The sequence below is a fragment of the Bombina bombina genome, chromosome 5, assembly GCF_027579735.1.
Source record: "Bombina bombina isolate aBomBom1 chromosome 5, aBomBom1.pri, whole genome shotgun sequence".
Taxonomy (NCBI): Eukaryota; Metazoa; Chordata; class Amphibia; order Anura; family Bombinatoridae; genus Bombina; species Bombina bombina.
This window is the reverse complement of record NC_069503.1, coordinates 552,087,987-552,109,755: the sequence shown is the minus strand read 5'-3', so window position 1 is coordinate 552,109,755 and position 21,769 is coordinate 552,087,987. Positions and strand designations below refer to the sequence as shown.

The following is a 21,769-nucleotide window of genomic DNA, read 5'->3' as shown; positions in this document are numbered from 1 at the left end:
GAAATTCAGAGTATTAGTGAAAAACAATTAAGAGTGAGTACACCTATTGGATTGAGACAGCTCAACCCTAATAAACCGTTGTTCCTTCAAACAACTGTGAGGGATCGATGGGGTAAAAAAACAGGTGAGGGGAGCTGTGTGTATTTCAATACATATATATGTGTGTAATCGTGACCTATAGATGAGCTTCTCGTGTTAATTTTTTATTTTTCTGCAATATATATTGCACTAAGAAATGGGTGAACAAATAGGTGAAAAATAATGGAGGTATGACTATAAGAGGTTAAAAACAGAATATTTAATTGTTGCAATAAAAAACACAATATTTGACTGGATTTTAAGTTCTGACTTGAATACCTCTCCCACTTCCCCCATCCCCCAGTCATTCTTTGGCTTTCGTCCCAGGAGGTTGGCAGAGAAGTTTTTTTGATAGTCTCTTATGGAGAGTAGTACTCTTCTGAATGGGACTGGAGTTTTAAGTAATCCTGTCAGCCTCTGCGTGAGAGCCTGGGTGAAAGTTAGTCCGGAGATGCAGGGAGAGTCTTCCTGCGAAACCATCCTGACTCAGATTAACAACTCCAAAAGCAATCAGCGTTGACGAGTTTCGCTGCCAAGTCCATGGCAGAAGCAACACTATCATCTGTCACATTTGAAGGGCCGTGTTGCTGTTCCACGGCGTTGATTCCGGTAAGATCGTTTCATTTTACTTTCATCATGGATGTCTTGGTAATTACAATGGCTTATCCGAGATGCTACAGCCTCGCAGGAATAACTTAAATACAGGCTCTCAAGTGAGGCTCCTTTTGTATCTTGGAATCAAGGGTTAATATCTCCCTAGGGGGGTTATTGAACAGGGGTTTTTTTTAATCATGTTTGTGATTCTGTCTGCTAATGTGTAGTGATACTTGGGCTCATGGCTATTTCAGAACATAACGGCCTATTGCAAGTGACGCATTCTTTTTGGTCGGGCGCGCTTTTTTATGGACTGCACGGTACAACTTGTGACCGGGCATGGTCACGTTTTAGCTCCATTTCCGCATTTCTGACCGTGTGGCGACTGAGAAATTCTGTTTTGCTGGTGTCTGGTTCATAGGAGGTGGTGAGTGCCCCAGCCATTGGAGTTGTAAGGTGCCGTTTACATTTTTCTTATTGGTCTATTTTTTTTATCAATATCCTAGTTATGGAGGATTCTGATTTTTTTTTTTTGGAGACGGATGTCTCTGATTCTGATTCTACTTCTTGAGAAGAATATGAATTGGCCCGGGTGATACATGTCCATCGGTTATGTTCCGAATGCCGTTTTAGAATGCTCCGTTCCTCGGGATCTGGGAACCAGGGGTCCGCTGAGCCATCCGCCTCTGGGAATTCTGCTACCCGCGAGACACGTTCCCTACAACCAACTCTTACTATGCATGCAGGTAACCCAAACGCAGCTTATCCTTCTCTGGAGGGTGGCCTATTTACTCCGGAGGTTACAACACGGTTCCGCATGGCCATATCCTTGGCGTTGGCGCATTTACATCTCCCAGGAGTGTGTTTAAGGTATTGTCCGTGTTCCATTAACTAGGGCTCCATGTTCAGCCATTTGGGAGAGGGACTGTCCCTGAGGCCTCAGGGGGTCAACCTTCGGGGCCAGGGTCTTTGTTTGCCCCGGAGGTAAGTTATGCTTTTCGCTATAGACTGGCGCGCCTTCATGTTCTACTGAGGCACGTTTTGGCATTACTAGAGGATCCCACTCTTAATGGGGTGGTGAATCCTAAATCTTCGAATGTGAATGGCATGCAGGATTGGACATAAGGGGGTGAAGTAATCTTCTTTATAGTCTTTTTTTTTTTTTTTTTTTTTTTTTTTCTTGAGTATCTTTCCAGTTCTGAGCTTGGAAGACTCGGTTTCCTGTTAGGCTGGTCCTGCGGGAGTGTCTGTTCTTCCTTTTTCTTTTATTTTAATCCAGTTAGGTTGGATTTTATTTGGTTTAAAGCTCATGTTTGTTTTAATATTTCTTTTGGGAATTTTCTTCTCTGGAATCAATACTCGCGATTTTGTGATCACACTGTTTACTTTTGCAAAAGTTTGTTCATGAGGACGTGTTTTAGTCCTATGTTTGTCTGTTGTTTATCTCTCCCTCTTAGAGGGTGAATATATAGCCTTGTCAATTGTGCACTTGGTTTCAGGCTGGTCCTGACTGGGTACAAATCCTTCTGTTTTAAGGCCTATTTCAGACACGTGGCGCCTGCTATGCCTGGCTTGTCCGGTTAAGGCGCCAAGGGGTTCCCACTGTTATTTGTTTTTGTTTTATAAGTTTTCAGCTTGCATTCCGAGAGGATTTGATGGTCGGTGGTTTTTCTAGGGGCATGGAGGATCGTGTTTGGTCCTTATTAGCCTTTCAATCTAGTGGCAGGGACTCCGTTGAGATACGCTACGACATACTCTGTTGGTTCCGATTCGGGATCCAGAGTGGTTCCTTCCCGTTGGGGGTTAGAAGTGAAGGTTCCTTCGTACAGCCAGTTCCTGGCGGTCTTGCCTTTAAAGGTTCCTTGGGATTGTCCTTTTAAGGCTTTTTCCCTCTGGAGGTCTCTTCCTTCTGGTCGAGACTGTTTGGACTTCTTCTGGTTTTTCTTGGCAGAAGTTGAGGGTCGTGTGGCTTTTTTTTCTGCTACCGGGAGTTCGTAGTTCCATATCAGGGACGGTAGACGTTTTCTCCTCCTTCCTAGGCTTTCGCTTAGGGGATGTTCTGCCTGGATCGTAATGCTCGGCATTCTCCTTCCTTGGGGGGGGGGGGGTGGTTTGTGTACTCTCTCTTGTAATTATTTCCCTTAGCTTTGGACTTCGTGAATGTAGTCCTTGGGGCCTTTGGCCTCTGTGACTACGGCCTAGCACTTTGTTGGTGGGGAGTTGGCCTCCTGCTAGGAGTGTTCTCGTCCCTTTGAGCTGGGAATTTTATGAGTGAGTTATGTGCCCGTTTCTCCCGGATATCATCCCCTGTGAGGTCTGAATCTTCAGACTGGGTATCTTGTGCTCCCTGGAGGTATAGTTCGTTTTCAGACGGCTCTGGGTTCCAGTTCTAGGGTTCTTTATGTTGGGTCCTTATGGACTTATGATCCTGTAGTCTGGTTCAGGACGACCCAGTTTCCAATGGGGGCTGGTTTGTCATTAGGCGTGTGCTCCTTTTTTACGGGGAGTTTTTCACTGTTGTATCATCAGTGGTGATCTGGATGATCTTAATTCAGTCTTTGACTAATTAGCGTATGGCTTTAACATCCTTATGGGCATGCGTGCCGTTTCTTATCTGGGCCCTCCCTTTTAGGAAGGTAGATTGTCTCCTTCAGAAGTGGGCTCTCCTCTCTCTGGAGACGGCCAGCGCTAGTGGTCCGGTAGATGGCTTAGCCACCAGAGGGTTGGGAGTTTGAATCCAGCTGCAGCTTATTTTTCCCTCACTTTGCATGACAATTTGTAAATTGTGGTCCTGCCTTGGGGTAGGAGGAACGGGGTCTTTTTGGCGCACAAGTTAGCGTGGCAGCTTCATATTTTGTGGGTCGTGTATCGGGCCTCTCTCAAGCTCTTGTTAAAGCACTTGTTCTCGGAGCAAATGCCTTTTATTTAGGAGGCAGCAGTCTGCTGCTCTGTTGCTTGTTCGACCAGCTGTTTGGAGAGTAGAACTCTCCGTGTCGAGGCTGTCAAGGGCAGTAGTGCCAGGTCTTTTTAAGGATCTATTTTGCACTTTTCTATACCCTGCGGGTTCTTCTTGGTAGTGCCTTATGTTTGAAAGAGCGAAAGGATTGGCACCCGAGCTCTGATGGGGTGGGTAATTTCCCACTTTCTTCCATTCCCTGGAAGACATGGGCTGGTCAGGTGTTGGAGCAGGATTTGAGATCTGTTGCTCTGCAAATTTCGTCCTGGATGGAGTCTGAGGTTTGATGAGCTTTTTTTGAGGGGCTTTGCTTCTCTTCCACGTTTAGAATTTTGTGGAAAGGACTGGCGGCGTCCGCTGGTTAAGTTGGATGCTTAGCAAGCTGCTGGTTAGGATTTGAACCTAACTTCATCAGCTTCCACTTTATTGCATATTTTCTAGATTTAGCTTCGGATGACAGCAGCATGCAGTGTTCTGACTCTTCAGGTTTTTGCCTTCAGGGGTTTCCCTATCCGAGTTGCTGCACAAGGTTTTTGGATATTTGGATATCAGAGCTGTCTTTAATGGTTTCTAGGGTTCTTGTCTTCAGTTACTTTCTGGGGTGCGGCTGCACCTTGTTTGGGAAGATTCTCTTCTCTTTTTCAATCTCTGGGTCTTTCTGGGGTGCGGCTGCACCTTGTTTGGGAAGATTCTCTTCTCTTTTTCAATCTCTGGGTCTTTCTGGGGTGCGGCTGCACCTTGTTTGGGAAGATTCTCTTCTCTTTTTCAATCTCTGGGTCTTTTGAGCAAACTAGAGTTAGGCATTGCCTTCCTTGTTCTACAAGACCGGTTGGGTCTTGATTGGCTTGGCCGTCTGGGTTTTTCGCCTGGTGTCCTTTGGGACTCGGTTGGACCCTATTTATGGGCCTATTGGGTTCTCTGGAATCTTTGATGGATGTTTTCTCCGTGTCTTTTCTCCTTTTGGGAGAATACGGCTGTTTGATCCTTTTCTCTAATAAAAAAAAAAGTTTTTTTTTGTTTGCAGACAGACTGTCGGGTGACGGTGTCTCTTGAAAGCTTTTGGCTCAGTCGAGTCTAGTTCCTGCGGTCTCTAGCAAGGCTTATGGTCTTTCTGCGGGTCAGTGTCCTTGGGCTTTTTCCTTTTTCAAAGTTTTTTTCTCGGCTTCGGATGAAGCTGGGTTTCTGGTTTAGGGGTTTTAGACCTGGTGCCTTCAGAATGGGCCGCCTTTTGTACCCTCCCGTTTTAGGATTCAGTGTCCTCTATAGCTTGGGTATTGTTTTCCCAAAATTAATGAATGCAGCTGTGGACTCTTTCCGTTTATGATGAAAACATGCTTACCTGTTCACAGCTCCCCGTCCATAATTTTTCTGGGGGGCGTCGGTTATTTTTGTTCTTCTGGCACCTTTTCACACTATGCTTCTTCTACTGTTCCTTGTTCTTCGGCAGAATGACTGGGGGAAGTGGGAGAGGTATTTAAGTCTTTGGCTGGGGTGTCTTTGCCTCCTCCTGGTGGCCAGGTACTGAATTCCTAAAAGTAATGAATGCAGCTGTGGACTCTTTCCGTCTGAAGAAAAGGAAATTATCAGGTAAGCATAATTTATATTTTTCAAATCTGGCATACTTAGCCCTCCTGCTGACATAGGTAAGAATAGTGCCTGTTTATTAATTCTAGGGTGTGATTTGGCCAAGAAGTTTGGCAAGGAAAGTTGGGTGGAGGCAAATGGGAAGTGCCTGAAAAAGATACAACCATTTAGGCAGGATTGTCATTTTATTTACTTTAATTCCTCCCAGCCATGTGAGATATTTATGTGACTAATCATTAAGTAATTGTTGTCATGTTTTAGAGTAATTCATAATTACTTTGGAACATTTATTGATCTATTCGGGGAGATTCAATCCTAGGTATTGTAGGGTTGCGTGATTGACTCTAAATGGGAATTTACTTGAGATAGATGCAAGATATTGGGTTTCCTGTCAGTGGGAAAGCTGGGTAACAAATTGACAAATAACACATTTTATATTGCTCCATCATTTTGTTTGTTTGACTGTTTATTTCTATTTTATATGCTGGCAAGTTTATTTTGATTTTATTTATTTTTTGCAGATCACTACATTGAAGTCCTGACATGTAAAATAAAATGTGAAAGCAATCTTACACCAGTTATTGGAGGCTACGTTGTGGAACAATTTGTTGCAACCATGTACCACTATCTTCAATTTGCTTATTATAAGTGTAAGTATGTCTACAGAGCAGAAGAAAAGGTTGTGAACATGCCAGTCCTTGAGTATAATGTTGCATTCACTCCATTTCAGAAGTCTGGTGGTGTGTTGTAAGTAGCAATGTTATCACATTTGTAAAATGTACACTCCTATTGCAGCATTGACTAACACAAATATTATCTAAAGGGATATTATATATCCTAGAAACAGCAAGGATATGTTATTCCTCTAGGGCTGTAGAAACACCATTAGGGCTTAGACTGTTACTCCTGAGAGTGTAAACGGGGGCAGAGACAGAGAGATTGGAGAGGAAAAGTAAAACGTGGAGAAGATGGCTTTAAAAGAGAGTGAAGGAAAAAAAAGAGTAAAGGGATATGAGAGGGTATACAGTAGATATGGCCTGAGAGATAAGGGAGAGGGTAAAAAAAGATATTGAAGAGAAGAGGGAGGGGAGAAAGTTAGTTGAGATAGAAGGGAGAGATAACTAGTAAAATAAAATCTCTAGGTCTACTAAAATCTTCCATGACTGTCAGCACTCTTTCTCCACTCTCTCACTTCAATAACTACCTATTTCTATCCAGCTGTTGTCTTACCCAGAACCACCAAGTTCATATTGCAAACTGCTATGCACTTATTTTTGTATGTAGCATTATTTAATTTAAGTAAGGTATAAAATAAAAAATATAAAAAATTACTCCACAATAATGTGTTTCGCAATGGCAAAACATACGCAAAGAGGGGGTGGTGTAGTCGGTGTATTGTGGGCAGGTAGTGGGTAGGATCAGAAGTGGTGAGTAACATTTTGGTCTGGCTAGTAGCTTACAACTTGACATTTTGAGCCCTGTGTGTATATGTATGTATGTTGTATGTATGTACATGAACTAACACCCTCTAGTTGTGAAAAACTGTCAAAATGCATTCAGATAAGAGGTGGCCTTTAAGGGCTAAGAAATTTAGCATATGAGCCTACCTAGGTTCAGCCTTCAACTAATTATACTAAGAAAACAAAGCAAAATTGATCATAAAAGTAAATTGGAAAGCAGACCAAGATTTAAGCCACAAGGCTCTTCTGGCAAGGACTGCTTAAAGGGACAGTCAAGTCCAAAAAAACTTTCATGATTTAAATAGAGCATGTAATTTTAAACAACTTCCCAATTTACTTTCATCACCAATTTCTTCTGTTATGTGTGATCAGTCCACGGGTCATCATTACTTCTGGGATATAACTCCTCCCCAACAGGAAATGCAAGAGGATTCACCCAGCAGAGCTGTATATAGCTCCTCCCCTCTACGTCACTCCCAGTCATTCTCTTGCACCCAACGACTAGATAGGATGTGTGAGAGGACTATGGTGATTATACTTAGTTTTTATAACTTCAATCAAAAGTTTGTTATTTTACAATAGCACCGGAGCGTGTTATTGCCTCTCTGGCAGAGTTTGAAGAAGAATCTACCAGAGTTTTTACTATGATTTTAACCGGAGTAGTTAAGATCATATTGCTGTTTCTCGGCCATCTGAGGGAGGTAAAAGCTTCAGATCAGGGGACAGCGGGCAGATGAATCTGCATTAAGGTATGTAGCAGTTTTTATTTTCTGAATGGAATTGATGAGAAAATCCTGCCATACCGTTATAATGACATGTATGTATACTCTACACTTCAGTATTCTGGGGATGGTATTTCACTGGAATTACTCTGTTAAAAGTACATTAAACCTTTTAATAGGTATTTATTATGTTAAACGTTTTTGCTGGAATGTAGAATCGTTTGCATTTTCTGAGATACTGAGTGAATAAATGTTTGGGCATTATTTTCCACTTGGCAGTTGCTTGTTTTTAATTGTGACAGTTTCGTTTCTCTCTCACTGCTGTGTGTGAGGGGGTGGGGCCGTTTTTGGCGCTCTTTGCTACGCATCAAAAATTTCCAGTCAGTTACTCTTGTATTTCCTGCATGATCCGGTTCATCTCTAACAGAACTCAGGGGTCTTCAAACTTCTTTGGAGGGAGGTAGATTCTCTCAGCAGAGCTGTGAGACTTATATATTGACTGTGATTAAAAACGTTGCTCTGTAATTTTTATGTTTCAAATTTAATTATTGTTACTTTACTAATGGGAACAAACCTTTGCTAAAAGTTGTGTTGTTTTTAAGGATTGATGCTATAACTGTTTTTTCAGTTCATTATTTCAACTGTCATTTAATCGTTTTGTGCTTCTTTGAGGCACAGTACGTTTTTGTTAAATAAGATTGTAACCAAGTTGCAAGTTTATTGCTAGTGTGTTAAACATGTCTGATTCAGAGGAAGATACCTGTGTCATTTGTTCCAATGCCAAGGTGGAGCCCAATAGAAATTTATGTACTAACTGTATTGATGCTACTTTAAATAAAAGCCAATCTGTACAAATTGAACAAATTTCACCAAACAGCGAGGGGAGAGTTATGCCGACTAACTCGCCTCACGTGTCAGTACCTGCATCTCCCGCCCGGGAGGTGCGTGATATTGTGGCGCCTAGTACATCTGGGCGGCCATTACAGATAACATTACAAGATATGGCTACTGTTATGACTGAAGTTTTGGCTAAATTACCAGAACTAAGAGGCAAGCGTGATCACTCTGGGGTGAAAACAGAGTGCGCTGATAATACTAGGGCCATGTCGGATACTGCGTCACAGCTTGCAGAGCATGAGGACGGAGAGCTTCATTCTGTGGGTGACGGTTCTGATCCAAACAGATTGGATTCAGATATTTCAAATTTTAAATTTAAATTGGAGAACCTCCGTGTATTACTAGGGGAGGTTTTAGTGGCTCTTAATGATTGTAACACTGTTGCAATACCAGAGAAATTGTGTAGGTTGGATAAATACTTTGCGGTACCGGCGAGTACTGACGTTTTTCCTATACCTAAGAGACTAACTGAAATTGTTACTAAGGAGTGGGATAGACCCGGTGTGCCGTTCTCACCCCCTCCAATATTTAGAAAGATGTTTCCAATAGACGCCACCACACGGGACTTATGGCAAACGGTCCCTAAGGTGGAGGGAGCAGTTTCTACTTTGGCTAAGCGTACCACTATCCCGGTGGAGGATAGCTGTGCTTTTTCAGATCCAATGGATAAAAAATTAGAGGGGTACCTTAACCCCTTAATGACCGAGGACGTGCAGGGTACGTCCTCAAAAAAAAGGCAGTTAATGCCTGAGAACGTACCCTGCACGTCCTCGGTTTGGAAAGCAGTTGGAAGCGATCCTGCTCGCTTCCAGCTGCTTTCCGGTTATTGCAGTGATGCCTCGATATCGAGGCATCCTGCAATAACCATTTGTAGCCATCCGGTGCAGAGAGAGCCACTCTGTGGCCCTCTCTGCACCGGACATTAACGGCTACGTTCGTTGGTGGGTGGGAGCCGGTATGGGAGGTGGGTGGCGGCCATCGATGGCCTTTGTGATGCGGAGGGGGGCGGGATCGGGGGCGGGGACGACCGGGGGGACGCGCACGGACGCGCGCGCGTGCACGGGGAGGCCGGGCGGGCGCGTGCACGGGGAGGGAGCGGGTGGGAACCACTACCTACAGAAAATGTTTTTGTTAGAAGTGGGGATCAAAGGGGTTAATATGTTTATTTTGGTGATCGGTTTGGCTGATGGGGTATTGGACTGTGGGGGGGAAGCTACACTACAGAAACAAATAGTAAAACATTAAAAAAAACATTTTTATTTGCAAACTGGGTACTGGCAGACAGCTGCCAGTACCCAAGATGGCCCCAATAAGGCAGAGGGGGAGGGTTAGGGAGCTATTTTGGGGGGATCAGGGAGGTTGGGGGCTAAGGGGGGACCCTACATAGCAGCATATGTAAATATGCTTAAAAAAAATTATTATTTTTTTTTTATACCTTTTATTTTAGTACTGGCAGACTTTCTGCCAGTACTTAAGATGGCGGGGACAATTGTGGGGTGGGGGAGGGAAGAGTGCTGTTTGGGAGGGATCAGGGGGTGGGATGTGTCAGGTGGGAGTCTGATCTCTACACTAAAGCTAAAATTAACCCTGCAAGCTCCCTACAAACTACCTAATTAACCCCTTCACTGCTGGCCATAATACACATGTGATGCGCAGCAGCATTTAGCGGCCTTATAATTACCAAAAAGCAACGCCAAAGCCATATATGTCTGCTATTTATGAACAAAGGGGATCCCAGAGAAGCATTTAAAACCATTTGTGCCATAATTGCACAAGCTGTTTGTAAATAATTTTAGTGAAAAACCTAAAGTTTGAAAAAGTGAACAATTTTTTTTTATTTGATTGCTTTTGGCGGTGAAATGGTGGCATGAAATATACCAAAATGGTCCTAGATAAATACTTTGGGATGTCTTCTAAAAAAAAATATATACATGTCAATGGATATTCAGAGATTCCTGAAAGATATTAGTGTCCCAATGTAACTAGCGCTAATTTTGAAAAAAAGTGGTTTGGAAATGGCAAAGTGCTACTTGTACTTATAGCCCTATAACTTGCAAAAAAAGTAAAGAACATGTAAACATTGGGTATTTCTAAACTCAGGACAAAATTTAGAAACTATTTAGCATGGGTGTTTTTTGGTGGTTGTAGATGTGTAACAGATTTTGGGGGTCAAAGTTAGAAAAAGTGTGTTTTTTTCCATTTTTTCCTCATATTTTATAATATTTTTTATAGTAAATTATAAGATATGATGAAAATAATGGTATATTTTGAAAGTCCATTTAATGGCGAGAAAAACGGTATATAATATGTGTGGGTACAGTAAATGAGTAAGAGGAAAATTACATCTAAACACAAACACCACAAAAATGTAAAAATAGCCTTGGTCCCAAACGGACAGAAAATGGAAAAGTGCTGTGGTCATTAAGGGGTTAAGAAAATGTTTGTTCAACAAGGTTTTATATTGCAACCCCTTGCATGCATCGCGCCGATTACGGCTGCGGCAGCATTTTGGATTGAGTCTCTGGAAGAGAACCTTAGTTCAGCTACGCTGGACGACATTACGGACAGGCTTAGAGTCCTTAAACTAGCTAATTCATTCATTTCGGAGGCCGTAGTACATTTAACCAAACTTACGGCTAAGAACTCAGGATTCGCCATTCAGGCACGTAGGGCGCTGTGGCTAAAATCCTGGTCAGCTGATGTAACTTCTAAGTCCAAATTACTTAATATACCTTTCAAGGGGCAAACTTTATTTGGGCCCGGTTTGAAAGAAATTATCGCTGACATTACAGGAGGTAAGGGCCACGCCCTGCCTCAAGACAAAGCCAAAGCTAAGGCTAGACAGTCTAATTTTCGTCCCTTTCGGAATTTCAAAGCAGGAGCAGCACCAACTTCCACTGCACCAAAACAGGAAGGAGCTGTTGCTCGTTACAGACAAGGCTGGAAACCTAACCAGTCCTGGAACAAGGGCAAGCAGGCCAGGAAACCTGCTGCTGCCCCAAAGACAGCATGAACCGAGGGCCCCCGATCCGGGACCGGATCTAGTGGGGGGCAGACTCTCTCTCTTCGCCCAGGCTTGGGCAAGAGATGTTCAGGATCCCTGGGCGCTAGAGATCATATCTCAGGGATACCTTCTAGACTTCAAATTCTCTCCCCCAAGAGGGAGATTTCATCTGTCAAGGTTGTCAACAAACCAGATAAAGAAAGAAGCGTTTCTACGCTGTGTACAAGATCTGTTATTAATGGGAGTGATCCATCCGGTTCCGCGGTCGGAACAAGGACAAGGGTTTTACTCAAACCTGTTTGTGGTTCCCAAAAAAGAGGGAACTTTCAGGCCAATCTTGGATTTAAAGATCCTAAACAAATTCCTAAGAGTTCCATCGTTCAAAATGGAAACTATTCGGACAATCTTACCCATGATCCAAAAGGGTCAGTACATGACCACAGTGGATTTAAAGGATGCTTACCTTCACATACCGATTCACAAAGATCATTACCGGTATCTAAGGTTTGCCTTCTTAGACAGGCATTACCAGTTTGTAGCTCTTCCATTCGGATTGGCTACGGCTCCAAGAATCTTCACAAAGGTTCTGGGTGCCCTTCTGGCGGTACTAAGACCGCGAGGAATTTCGGTAGCTCCGTATCTAGACGACATTCTGATACAAGCTTCAAGCTTTCAAACTGCCAAGTCTCATACAGAGTTAGTTCTGGCATTTCTAAGGTCACATGGATGGAAAGTGAACGAAAAGAAGAGTTCTCTCTTTCCTCTCACAAGAGTTCCATTCTTGGGGACTCTTATAGATTCTGTAGAAATGAAGATTTATCTGACAGAAGACAGATTAACAAAGCTTCTAAATGCATGCCGTGTCCTTCATTCCATTCAACTCCCGTCAGTAGCTCAATGCATGGAGGTGATCGGCTTAATGGTAGCAGCAATGGACATAGTACCCTTTGCACGTCTACATCTCAGACCGCTGCAATTGTGCATGCTGAGTCAGTGGAATGGGGATTACTCAGACTTGTCCCCTACTCTGAATCTGGATCAAGAGACCAGAAACTCTCTTCTATGGTGGCTTTCTCGGCCACATCTGTCCAGGGGGATGCCATTCAGCAGGCCGGACTGGACAATTGTAACAGACGCCAGCCTACTAGGTTGGGGCGCTGTCTGGAATTCTCTGAAGGCTCAGGGACAATGGAATCAGGAGGAAAGTCTCCTGCCAATAAACATTCTGGAATTGAGAGCAGTTCTCAATGCCCTTCTGGCTTGGCCCCAGTTAAAAACTCGGGGGTTCATCAGGTTTCAGTCGGACAACATCACGACTGTAGCTTACATCAACCATCAAGGAGGGACAAGAAGCTCCCTAGCAATGATGGAAGTATCAAAGATAATTCGCTGGGCAGAGTCTCACTCTTGCCACCTGTCAGCAATCCACATCCCGGGAGTGGAGAACTGGGAGGCGGATTTCTTGAGTCGCCAGACTTTTCATCCGGGGGAGTGGGAACTTCATCCGGAGGTCTTTGCCCAAATACTTCGACGTTGGGGCAAACCAGAGATAGATCTCATGGCGTCTCGCCAGAACGCCAAACTTCCTCGCTACGGGTCCAGATCCAGGGATCCGGGAGCGGTTCTGATAGATGCTTTGACAGCACCTTGGAACTTCGGGATGGCTTACGTGTTTCCACCCTTCCCGCTGCTTCCTCGATTGATTGCCAAAATCAAACAGGAGAGAGCATCAGTGATTCTAATAGCGCCTGCATGGCCACGCAGGACTTGGTATGCAGATCTAGTGGACATGTCATCCTGTCCGCCTTGGTCTCTACCTCTAAGACAGGACCTTCTGATACAGGGTCCATTCAAACATCAAAATCTAACTTCTCTGAAGCTGACTGCTTGGAAATTGAACGCTTGATTTTATCAAAACGTGGTTTTTCTGAGTCGGTTATTGATACCCTGATACAGGCTAGGAAGCCTGTTACCAGAAGGATTTACCATAAGATATGGCGTAAATACCTATACTGGTGCGAATCCAAACGTTACTCCTGGAGTAAGGTTAGGATTCCTAGGATATTGTCCTTTCTACAAGAGGGTTTAGAAAAGGGTTTATCGGCTAGCTCATTAAAGGGACAGATCTCAGCTCTGTCCATCTTGTTACACAGGCGTCTGTCAGAAAATCCAGACGTCCAGGCCTTTTGTCAGGCTTTAGCTAGGATCAAGCCTGTGTTTAAATCTGTTGCTCCGCCATGGAGTTTAAACCTTGTTCTTAACGTTCTACAAGGAGTTCCGTTTGAACCCCTTCATTCCATTGATATAAAGTTGTTATCTTGGAAAGTGTTATTTTTAATGGCTATTTCTTCGGCTCGGAGAGTCTCTGAGTTATCAGCTTTACATTGTGATTCTCCTTATTTGATTTTTCATTCAGATAAGGTAGTTCTGCGTACAAAACCTGGGTTCTTACCTAAGGTAGTCACTAACAGGAACATCAATCAAGAGATCGTGGTGCCTTCCCTGTGCCCGAATCCTTCTTCAAAGAAGGAATGTCTTCTACACAATCTGGATGTAGTTCGTGCCCTCAAGTTCTACTTGCAGGCAACTAAGGATTTTCGACAAACGTCTTCCCTGTTTGTCGTGTACTCTGGTCAGAGGAGAGGTCATAAGGCTTCGGCTACCTCTCTCTCCTTCTGGCTTCGTAGCATAATTCGTTTAGCCTATGAGACTGCTGGACAGCAGCCTCCTGAAAGAATTACAGCTCATTCTACTAGAGCTGTGGCTTCCACTTGGGCCTTTAAGAATGAGGCCTCTGTTGAACAGATTTGCAAGGCTGCAACTTGGTCTTCGCTTCATACTTTTTCCAAATTTTACAAATTTGACACTTTTGCTTCTTCGGAGGCTATTTTTGGGAGAAAGGTTCTTCAGGCAGTGGTTCCTTCTGTATAATGAGCCTGCCTATCCCTCCCGTCATCCGTGTACTTTTGCTTTGGTATTGGTATCCCAGAAGTAATGATGACCCGTGGACTGATCACACATAACAGAAGAAAACATAATTTATGCTTACCTGATAAATTCCTTTCTTCTGTTGTGTGATCAGTCCACGGCCCGCCCTGTTTTTTAAGGCAGGTAAAGATTTTTTAAATTATACTCCAGTCACCACTTCACCCTTGGTTTCTCCTTTCTCGTTGATTCTTGGTCGAATGACTGGGAGTGACGTAGAGGGGAGGAGCTATATACAGCTCTGCTGGGTGAATCCTCTTGCATTTCCTGTTGGGGAGGAGTTATATCCCAGAAGTAATGATGACCCGTGGACTGATCACACAACAGAAGAAAGGAATTTATCAGGTAAGCATAAATTATGTTTCTCCAACATAGGTGTGTCCGGTCCACGGCGTCATCCTTACTTGTGGGATATTCTCTTCCCCAACAGGAAATGGCAAAGAGCCCAGCAAAGCTGGTCACATGATCCCTCCTAGGCTCCGCCTACCCCAGTCATTCTCTTTGCCGTTGTACAGGCAACATCTCCACGGAGATGGCTTAGAGTTTTTTAGTGTTTAACTGTAGTTTTTATTATTCAATCAAGAGTTTGTTATTTTAAAATAGTGCTGGTATGTACTATTTACTCTGAAACAGAAAAGAGATGAAGATTTCTGTTTGTATGAGGAAAATGATTTTAGCAACCGTTACTAAAATCCATGGCTGTTCCACACAGGACTGTTGAGAGGAATTAACTTCAGTTGGGGGAACAGTGAGCAGTCTTTTGCTGCTTGAGGTATGACACATTCTAACAAGACGATGTAATGCTGGAAGCTGTCATTTTCCCTATGGGATCCGGTAAGCCATTTTTATTCAGACAGTAAATAAGGGCTTCACAAGGGTTTATTAAGACTGTAGACATTTTCTGGGCTAAATCGATCATATTTACACATATTTAGCCTTGAGGAATCATTTAATCTGGGTATTTTTTGTAAAATAATATCGGCAGGCACTGTTTTAGACACTTTATTCTATAGGGGCTTTCCCTAATCATAGTCAGAGCCTCATTTTCGCGCCGGTATGGCGCACTTGTTTTTGAGAACAGCATGGCATGCAGCTGCATGTGTGTGGAGCTCTGATACATAGAAAAGTCTTTCTGAAGGCATCATTTGGTATCGTATTCCCCTTTGGGCTTGGTTGGGTCTCAGCAAAGCAGATTCCAGGGACTGTAAAGGGGTTAAATATAAAAACGGCTCCGGTTCCGTTATTTTAAGGGTTAAAGCTTCCAAATTTGGTGTGCAATACTTTTAAGGCTTTAAGACACTGTGGTGAAATTTTGGTGAATTTTGAACAATTCCTTCATACTTTTTCGCAATTGCAGTAATAAAGTGTGTTCAGTTTAAAATTTAAAGTGACAGTAACGGTTTTATTTTAAAACGTTTTTTGTGCTTTGTTATCAAGTTTATGCCTGTTTAACATGTCTGAACTACCAGATAGATTGTGTTCTGACTGTGGGGAAGCCAAGGTTCCTTCTCATTTAAATAGATGTGATTTATGTCATAAAAAAATTAGTAAAAATGATGCCCAAGATGATTCCTCAAGTGAGGGGAGTAAGCATGGTACTGCATCATCCCCTCCTTCGTCTACACCAGTCTTGCCCATACAGGAGGCCCCTAGTACATCTAGCGCGCCAATACTCCTTACTATGCAACAATTAACGGCTGTAATGGATAATTCTATCAAAAACATTTTAGCCAATATGCCCACTTATCAGCGAAAGCGCGACTGCTCTGTTTTAGAAAATACTGAAGAGCATGAGGACGCTGATGATATTGTTTCTGAAGGGCCCCTACACCAGTCTGAGGGGGCCAGGGAGGTTTTGTCTGAGGGAGAAATTTCAGATTCAGGAAAAATTTCTCAACAAGCTGAACCTGATGTGATTACTTTTAAATTTAAGTTGGAACATCTCCGCGCTCTACTTAAGGAGGTGTTATCCAATTTGGATGATTGTGATTATCTGGTCATTCCAGAAACACTATGTAAAATGGACAAGTTCCTAGAGGCCCCGGGGCCCCCCGAAGCTTTTCCTATATCCAAGCGGGTGGCGTACATTGTTAATAAAGAATGGGACAGGCCCGGTATACCTTTCGTACCTCCCCCCATATTTAAAAAATTGTTTCCTATAGTCGACCCCAGAAAGGACTTATGGCAGACAGTCCCCAAGGTCGAGGGGGCGGTTTCTACTCTAAACAAGCGCGCCACTATACCCATAGAAGATAGTTGTGCTTTCCAAGATCCTATGGATAAAAAATTAGAAGGTTTGCTAAAAAAGATGTTTGTTCAGCAAGGTTACCTTCTACAACCAATTGCATGCATTGTCCCTGTCACTACAGCCGCGTGTTTCTGGTTCGATGAGCTAGAAAAGGCGATTATTAGTAATTCTTCTTCTTATGAGGAGATTATGGACAGAATTCGTGCTCTTAAATTGGCTAATTCTTTCACCCTAGACGCCACCTTGCAATTGGCTAGGTTAGCGGCGAAAAATTCTGGGTTTGCTATTGTGGCGCGCAGAGCGCTTTGGTTAAAATCTTGGTCAGCGGATGCGTCTTCCAAGAACAAATTGCTTGACATTCCTTTCAAGGGGAAAACACTGTTTGGCCCTGACTTGAAAGAGATTATCTCTGATATCACTGGGGGCAAGGGCCACGCCCTTCCTCAGGATAGGTCTTTCAAGGCCAAAAATAAACCTAATTTTCGTCCCTTTCGCAGAAACGGACCAGCCCCAAGTGCTACGTCCTCTAAGCAGGAGGGTAATACTTCTCAAGCCAATCCAGCCTGGAGACCTATGCAAGGCTGGAACAAAGGAAAGCAGGCCAAGAAACCTGCCACTGCTCCCAAGACAGCATGAGATGCGGGCCTCCGATCCGGGACCGGATTTGGTTGGGGGCAGACTCTCTCTCTTCACTCAGGCTTGGGCAAGAGATGTTCTGGATCCTTGGGCGCTAGAAATAGTCTCCCAAGGTTATCTTCTGGAAGTGATTCATCCTGTTCCATTAAGAGAACGAGGGATGGGGTTCTACTCCAATCTGTTCGTAGTTCCCAAAAAAGAGGGAACGTTCAGACCAATCTTAGATCTCAAGATCCTAAACAAGTTTCTCAAGGTTCCATCGTCCAAAATGGAAACCATTCGAACAATCCTTCCATCCAGGAAGGTCAATTCTTGACCACGGTGGATTTAAAGGATGCGTATCTCCATATTCCTGTCCACAAGGAACATCATCGGTTCCTAAGGTTCGCATTCCTGGACAAGCATTACCAGTTCGTGGCGCTTCCTTTCGGATTAGCCACTGCTCCAAGGATTTTCTCAAAGGTACTAGGGTCCCTGCTGGCGGTGCTAAGACCAAGGGGCATTGCTGTAGTACCTTACTTGGACGACATTCTGATTCAAGCGTCGTCCGTTCCTCAAGCAAAGGCTCACACGGACATAGTCCTGGCCTTTCTCAGATCTCACGGATGGAAAGTGAACGTGGAAAAGAGTTCTCTATCTCCGTCGACAAGGGTTCCCTTCTTGGGAACAATAATAGACTCCTTAGAAATGAGGATTTTTCTGACAGAGACCAGAAAAACAAAACTTCTAAACTCTTGTCGGATACTTCATTCCGTTCCTCTTCCTTCCATAGCGCAGTGCATGGAAGTGATAGGTTTGATGGTAGCGGCAATGGACATAGTTCCTTTTGCGCGCATTCATCTAAGACCATTACAACTGTGTATGCTCAGTCAGTGGAATGGGGACTATACAGACTTGTCTCCGAAGATACAAGTAAATCAGAGGACCAGAGACTCACTCCGTTGGTGGCTGTCCCTGGACAACCTGTCACAGGGGGTGACCTCCCGCAGACCAGAGTGGGTCATTGTCACGACCGACGCCAGTCTGATGGGCTGGGGCGCGGTCTGGGGATCCCTGAAAGCTCAGGGTCTTTGGTCTCGGGAAGAATCTCTTCTACCGATAAATATTCTGGAACTGAGAGCGATATTCAATGCTCTCAAGGCTTGGCCTCAGCTAGCGAGGGCCAAGTTCATACGGTTTCAATCAGACAACATGACGACTGTTGCGTACATCAACCATCAGGGGGGAACAAGGAGTTCCCTGGCGATGGAAGAAGTGACCAGAATCATTCAATGGGCGGAGACTCGCTCCTGCCACCTGTCTGCAATCCACATCCCAGGAGTGGAAAATTGAGAAGCGGATTTTCTGAGTCGTCAGACATTGCATCCGGGGGAGTGGGAACTCCATCCGGAAATCTTTGCCCAAATCACTCAACTGTGGGGCATTCCAGACATGGATCTGATGGCCTCTCGTCAGAACTTCAAGGTTCCTTGCTACGGGTCCAGATCCAGGGATCCCAAGGCGACTCTAGTAGATGCACTAGTAGCACCTTGGACCTTCAAACTAGCCTATGTATTCCCGCCGTTTCCTCTCATCCCCAGGCTGGTAGCCAGGATCAATCAGGAGAGGGCGTCGGTGATCTTGATAGCTCCTGCGTGGCCACGCAGGACTTGGTATGCAGATCTGGTGAATATGTCATCGGCTCCACCATGGAAGCTACCTTTGAGACGAGACCTTCTTGTTCAAGGTCCGTTCGAACATCCGAATCTGGTCCCACTCCAGCTGACTGCTTGGAGATTGAACGCTTGATCTTATCAAAGTGAGGGTTCTCAGATTCTGTTATTGATACTCTTGTTCAGGCCAGAAAGCCTGTAACTAGAAAAATTTACCACAAAATTTGGAAAAAATATATCTGTTGGTGTGAATCTAAAGGATTCCCTTGGGACAAGGTTAAGATTCCTAAGAGTCTATCCTTCCTTCGAGAAGGATTGGAAAAAGGATTATCTGCAAGTTCCTTGATGGGACAGATTTCTGCCTTGTCTGTGTTACTTCACAAAAAGCTGGCAGCTGTGCCAGATGTTCAAGCCTTTGTTCAGGCTCTGGTTAGAATCAAGCCTGTTTACAAACCTTTGACTCCTCCTTGGAGTCTCAACTTAGTTCTTTCAGTTCTTCAGGGGGTTCCGTTTGAACCCTTACATTCCGTTGATATTAAGTTATTATCTTGGAAAGTTTTGTTTTTGGTTGCAATTTCTTCTGCTAGAAGAGTTTCAGAATTATCTGCTCTGCAGTGTTCTCCTCCTTATCTGGTGTTCCATGCAGATACGGTGGTTTTACGTACTAACCTGGTTTTCTTCCAAAAGTTGTTTCTAACAAAAACATTAACCAGGAGATAGTCGTGCCTTCTCTGTGTCCGAAACCAGTTTCGAAGAAGGAACGTTTGTTGCACAATTTGGATGTTGTTCGCGCTCTAAAATTCTATTTAGATGCTACAAAGGATTTTAGACAAACATCTTCCTTGTTTGTTGTTTATTCTGGTAAAAGGAGAGGTCAAAAAGCAACTTCTACCTCTCTCTCTTTTTGGATTAAAAGCATCATCAGATTGGCTTACGAGACTGCCGGACGGCAGCCTCCTGAAAGGATCACAGCTCCTTCCACTAGGGCTGTGGCTTCCACATGGGCCTTCAAGAACGAGGCTTCTGTTGATCAGATATGTAGGGCAGCGACTTGGTCTTCACTGCACACTTTTACCAAATTTTACAAGTTTGATACTTTTGCTTCTTCTGAGGCTATTTTTGGGAGAAAGGTTTTGCAAGCCGTGGTGCCTTCCATTTAGGTGACCTGATTTGCTCCCTCCCTTCATCCGTGTCCTAAAGCTTTGGTATTGGTTCCCACAAGTAAGGATGACGCCGTGGACCGGACACACCTATGTTGGAGAAAACAGAATTTATGTTTACCTGATAAATTACTTTCTCCAACGGTGTGTCCGGTCCACGGCCCGCCCTGGTTTTTTAATCAGGTCTGATAATTTATTTTCTTTAACTACAGTCACCACGGTATCATATGGTTTCTCCTATGCAAATATTCCTCCTTAACGTCGGTCGAATGACTGGGGTAGGCGGAGCCTAGGAGGGATCATGTGACCAGCTTTGCTGGGCTCTTTGCCATTTCCTGTTGGGGAAGAGAATATCCCACAAGTAAGGATGACGCCGTGGACCGGACACACCGTTGGAGAAAGTAATTTATCAGGTAAACATAAATTCTGTTTTTTGCTTTGTTCTCTTGGTATTCTTAGTTGAAAGTTAAACCTAGGAGGTTCATATGCACTATATAGTCAAAGAATGGAAAAAGACAGACATTAATTTGCATCTTCAAAATTGCTAATGATTTCATTTGTGATCATCAAGATTGATGTAAAAAATGTCCGTTGCCGTTTTCTTAAAGGGACACTAAACCCAATTTTTTTTCTTTCATGATTCAGATAGAGCATGCAATTTTAAGCTTTCTAATTTGCTCCTATTAATTTTTCTTCGTTCTCTTCCTATCCTTATTTAAAAAGCAGGAATGTGATGCATAGGAGCCGGCCCATTTTTCGTTGAGAACCTGGGTTATGCTTGCTTATTGGTTGGTAAATATAAGTCTCCAATAAGCAAGCACTAGCCATGATGCTGAACTTAAAATAGACTGGCTGCTAAGATTTACATTCCTGCTTTCAAAGTAAAGATTGCAAGAGAACGAAGAAAAATTGATAATAGGAGTAAATTAGAAAGTTGCTTAAAATTTCATGCTCTTTCTGAATCATGAAAGAATACATTTGGGTTCAGTGTCCCTTTAAAGTTAAGGTAAACTTAGATGAATGAAAGCCCGTTTTTTAAAAATACTATTAAAAACAGGGGCACTTTCATTCATCAAAGTTTACAAAGCAGCCGTTGATTAGAAACTTACCGGCTTCCTCCAATTACAGCATGGCCTCAGGCAATAACTACCCTGGGGGGAAAGCCGTGATTGGAGGAAGCTGGATTAGTCATTGCGGACGTGTGAAGAGAGGATTTCCAGGCGGGGGAAGCTGCTCTGGCTGTGAAAAGAAAAAAAGGTACGTTTTTATCAAAACGGCTGCATTGTAAACTTTGATGAATGAAAGTGCCCCTGTTTTTTTTTTTTTTTTTTCAAATAATTTTTATTGAGGTTTACAACAACAGGTGACATCAAGTTTGCACAGTACAGGATAAATGGCATGTCTAAGTAAAACAAGAAGGGCCTAAGCAGTTGCCTGCACATCAGTATATCAAAGTACAAATCAATACATCTAGTATGAGCAGGCCTGTCTATATATTCTAGGCTGGCCACTCTTGGACCTCTAAGGTATCAAAATATTTGACAGGCCCCTAAGACCAACACACTAATATTGCAAAATGCAATGCCATTTATGGCTCAATAACAGAAAGCAAAAATTTAAGGTGCAAAATTGCTATTTTTTTCCCCAGCATTTTTTTTCTTCACAGATACATGTTGTGCAATGGAGAGGCACAAGCAGGTCTGCCCACCATTACACAACATGCTGCGCCATCTACTGGATGACAGTGGTTAAGATCATTGCATGGCCCATAAGTGCTTTATTTGTGGCAGTCC

General features: G+C 43.5%; 1 protein-coding gene across 1 annotated transcript in view; it reads left to right on the top strand.

Moving 5' to 3' along the window:
* The window catches only part of CRTAP (cartilage associated protein), a 601,161-nt gene that overhangs the window by 340,264 nt on the left and 239,128 nt on the right, over nt 1-21,769 (top strand). The window contains exon 4 of the mRNA XM_053714506.1: nt 5,734-5,862. Within this exon, the coding sequence (XP_053570481.1) occupies nt 5,734-5,862 (129 nt within the window). The remainder of the gene's footprint in view (nt 1-5,733; nt 5,863-21,769) is intronic.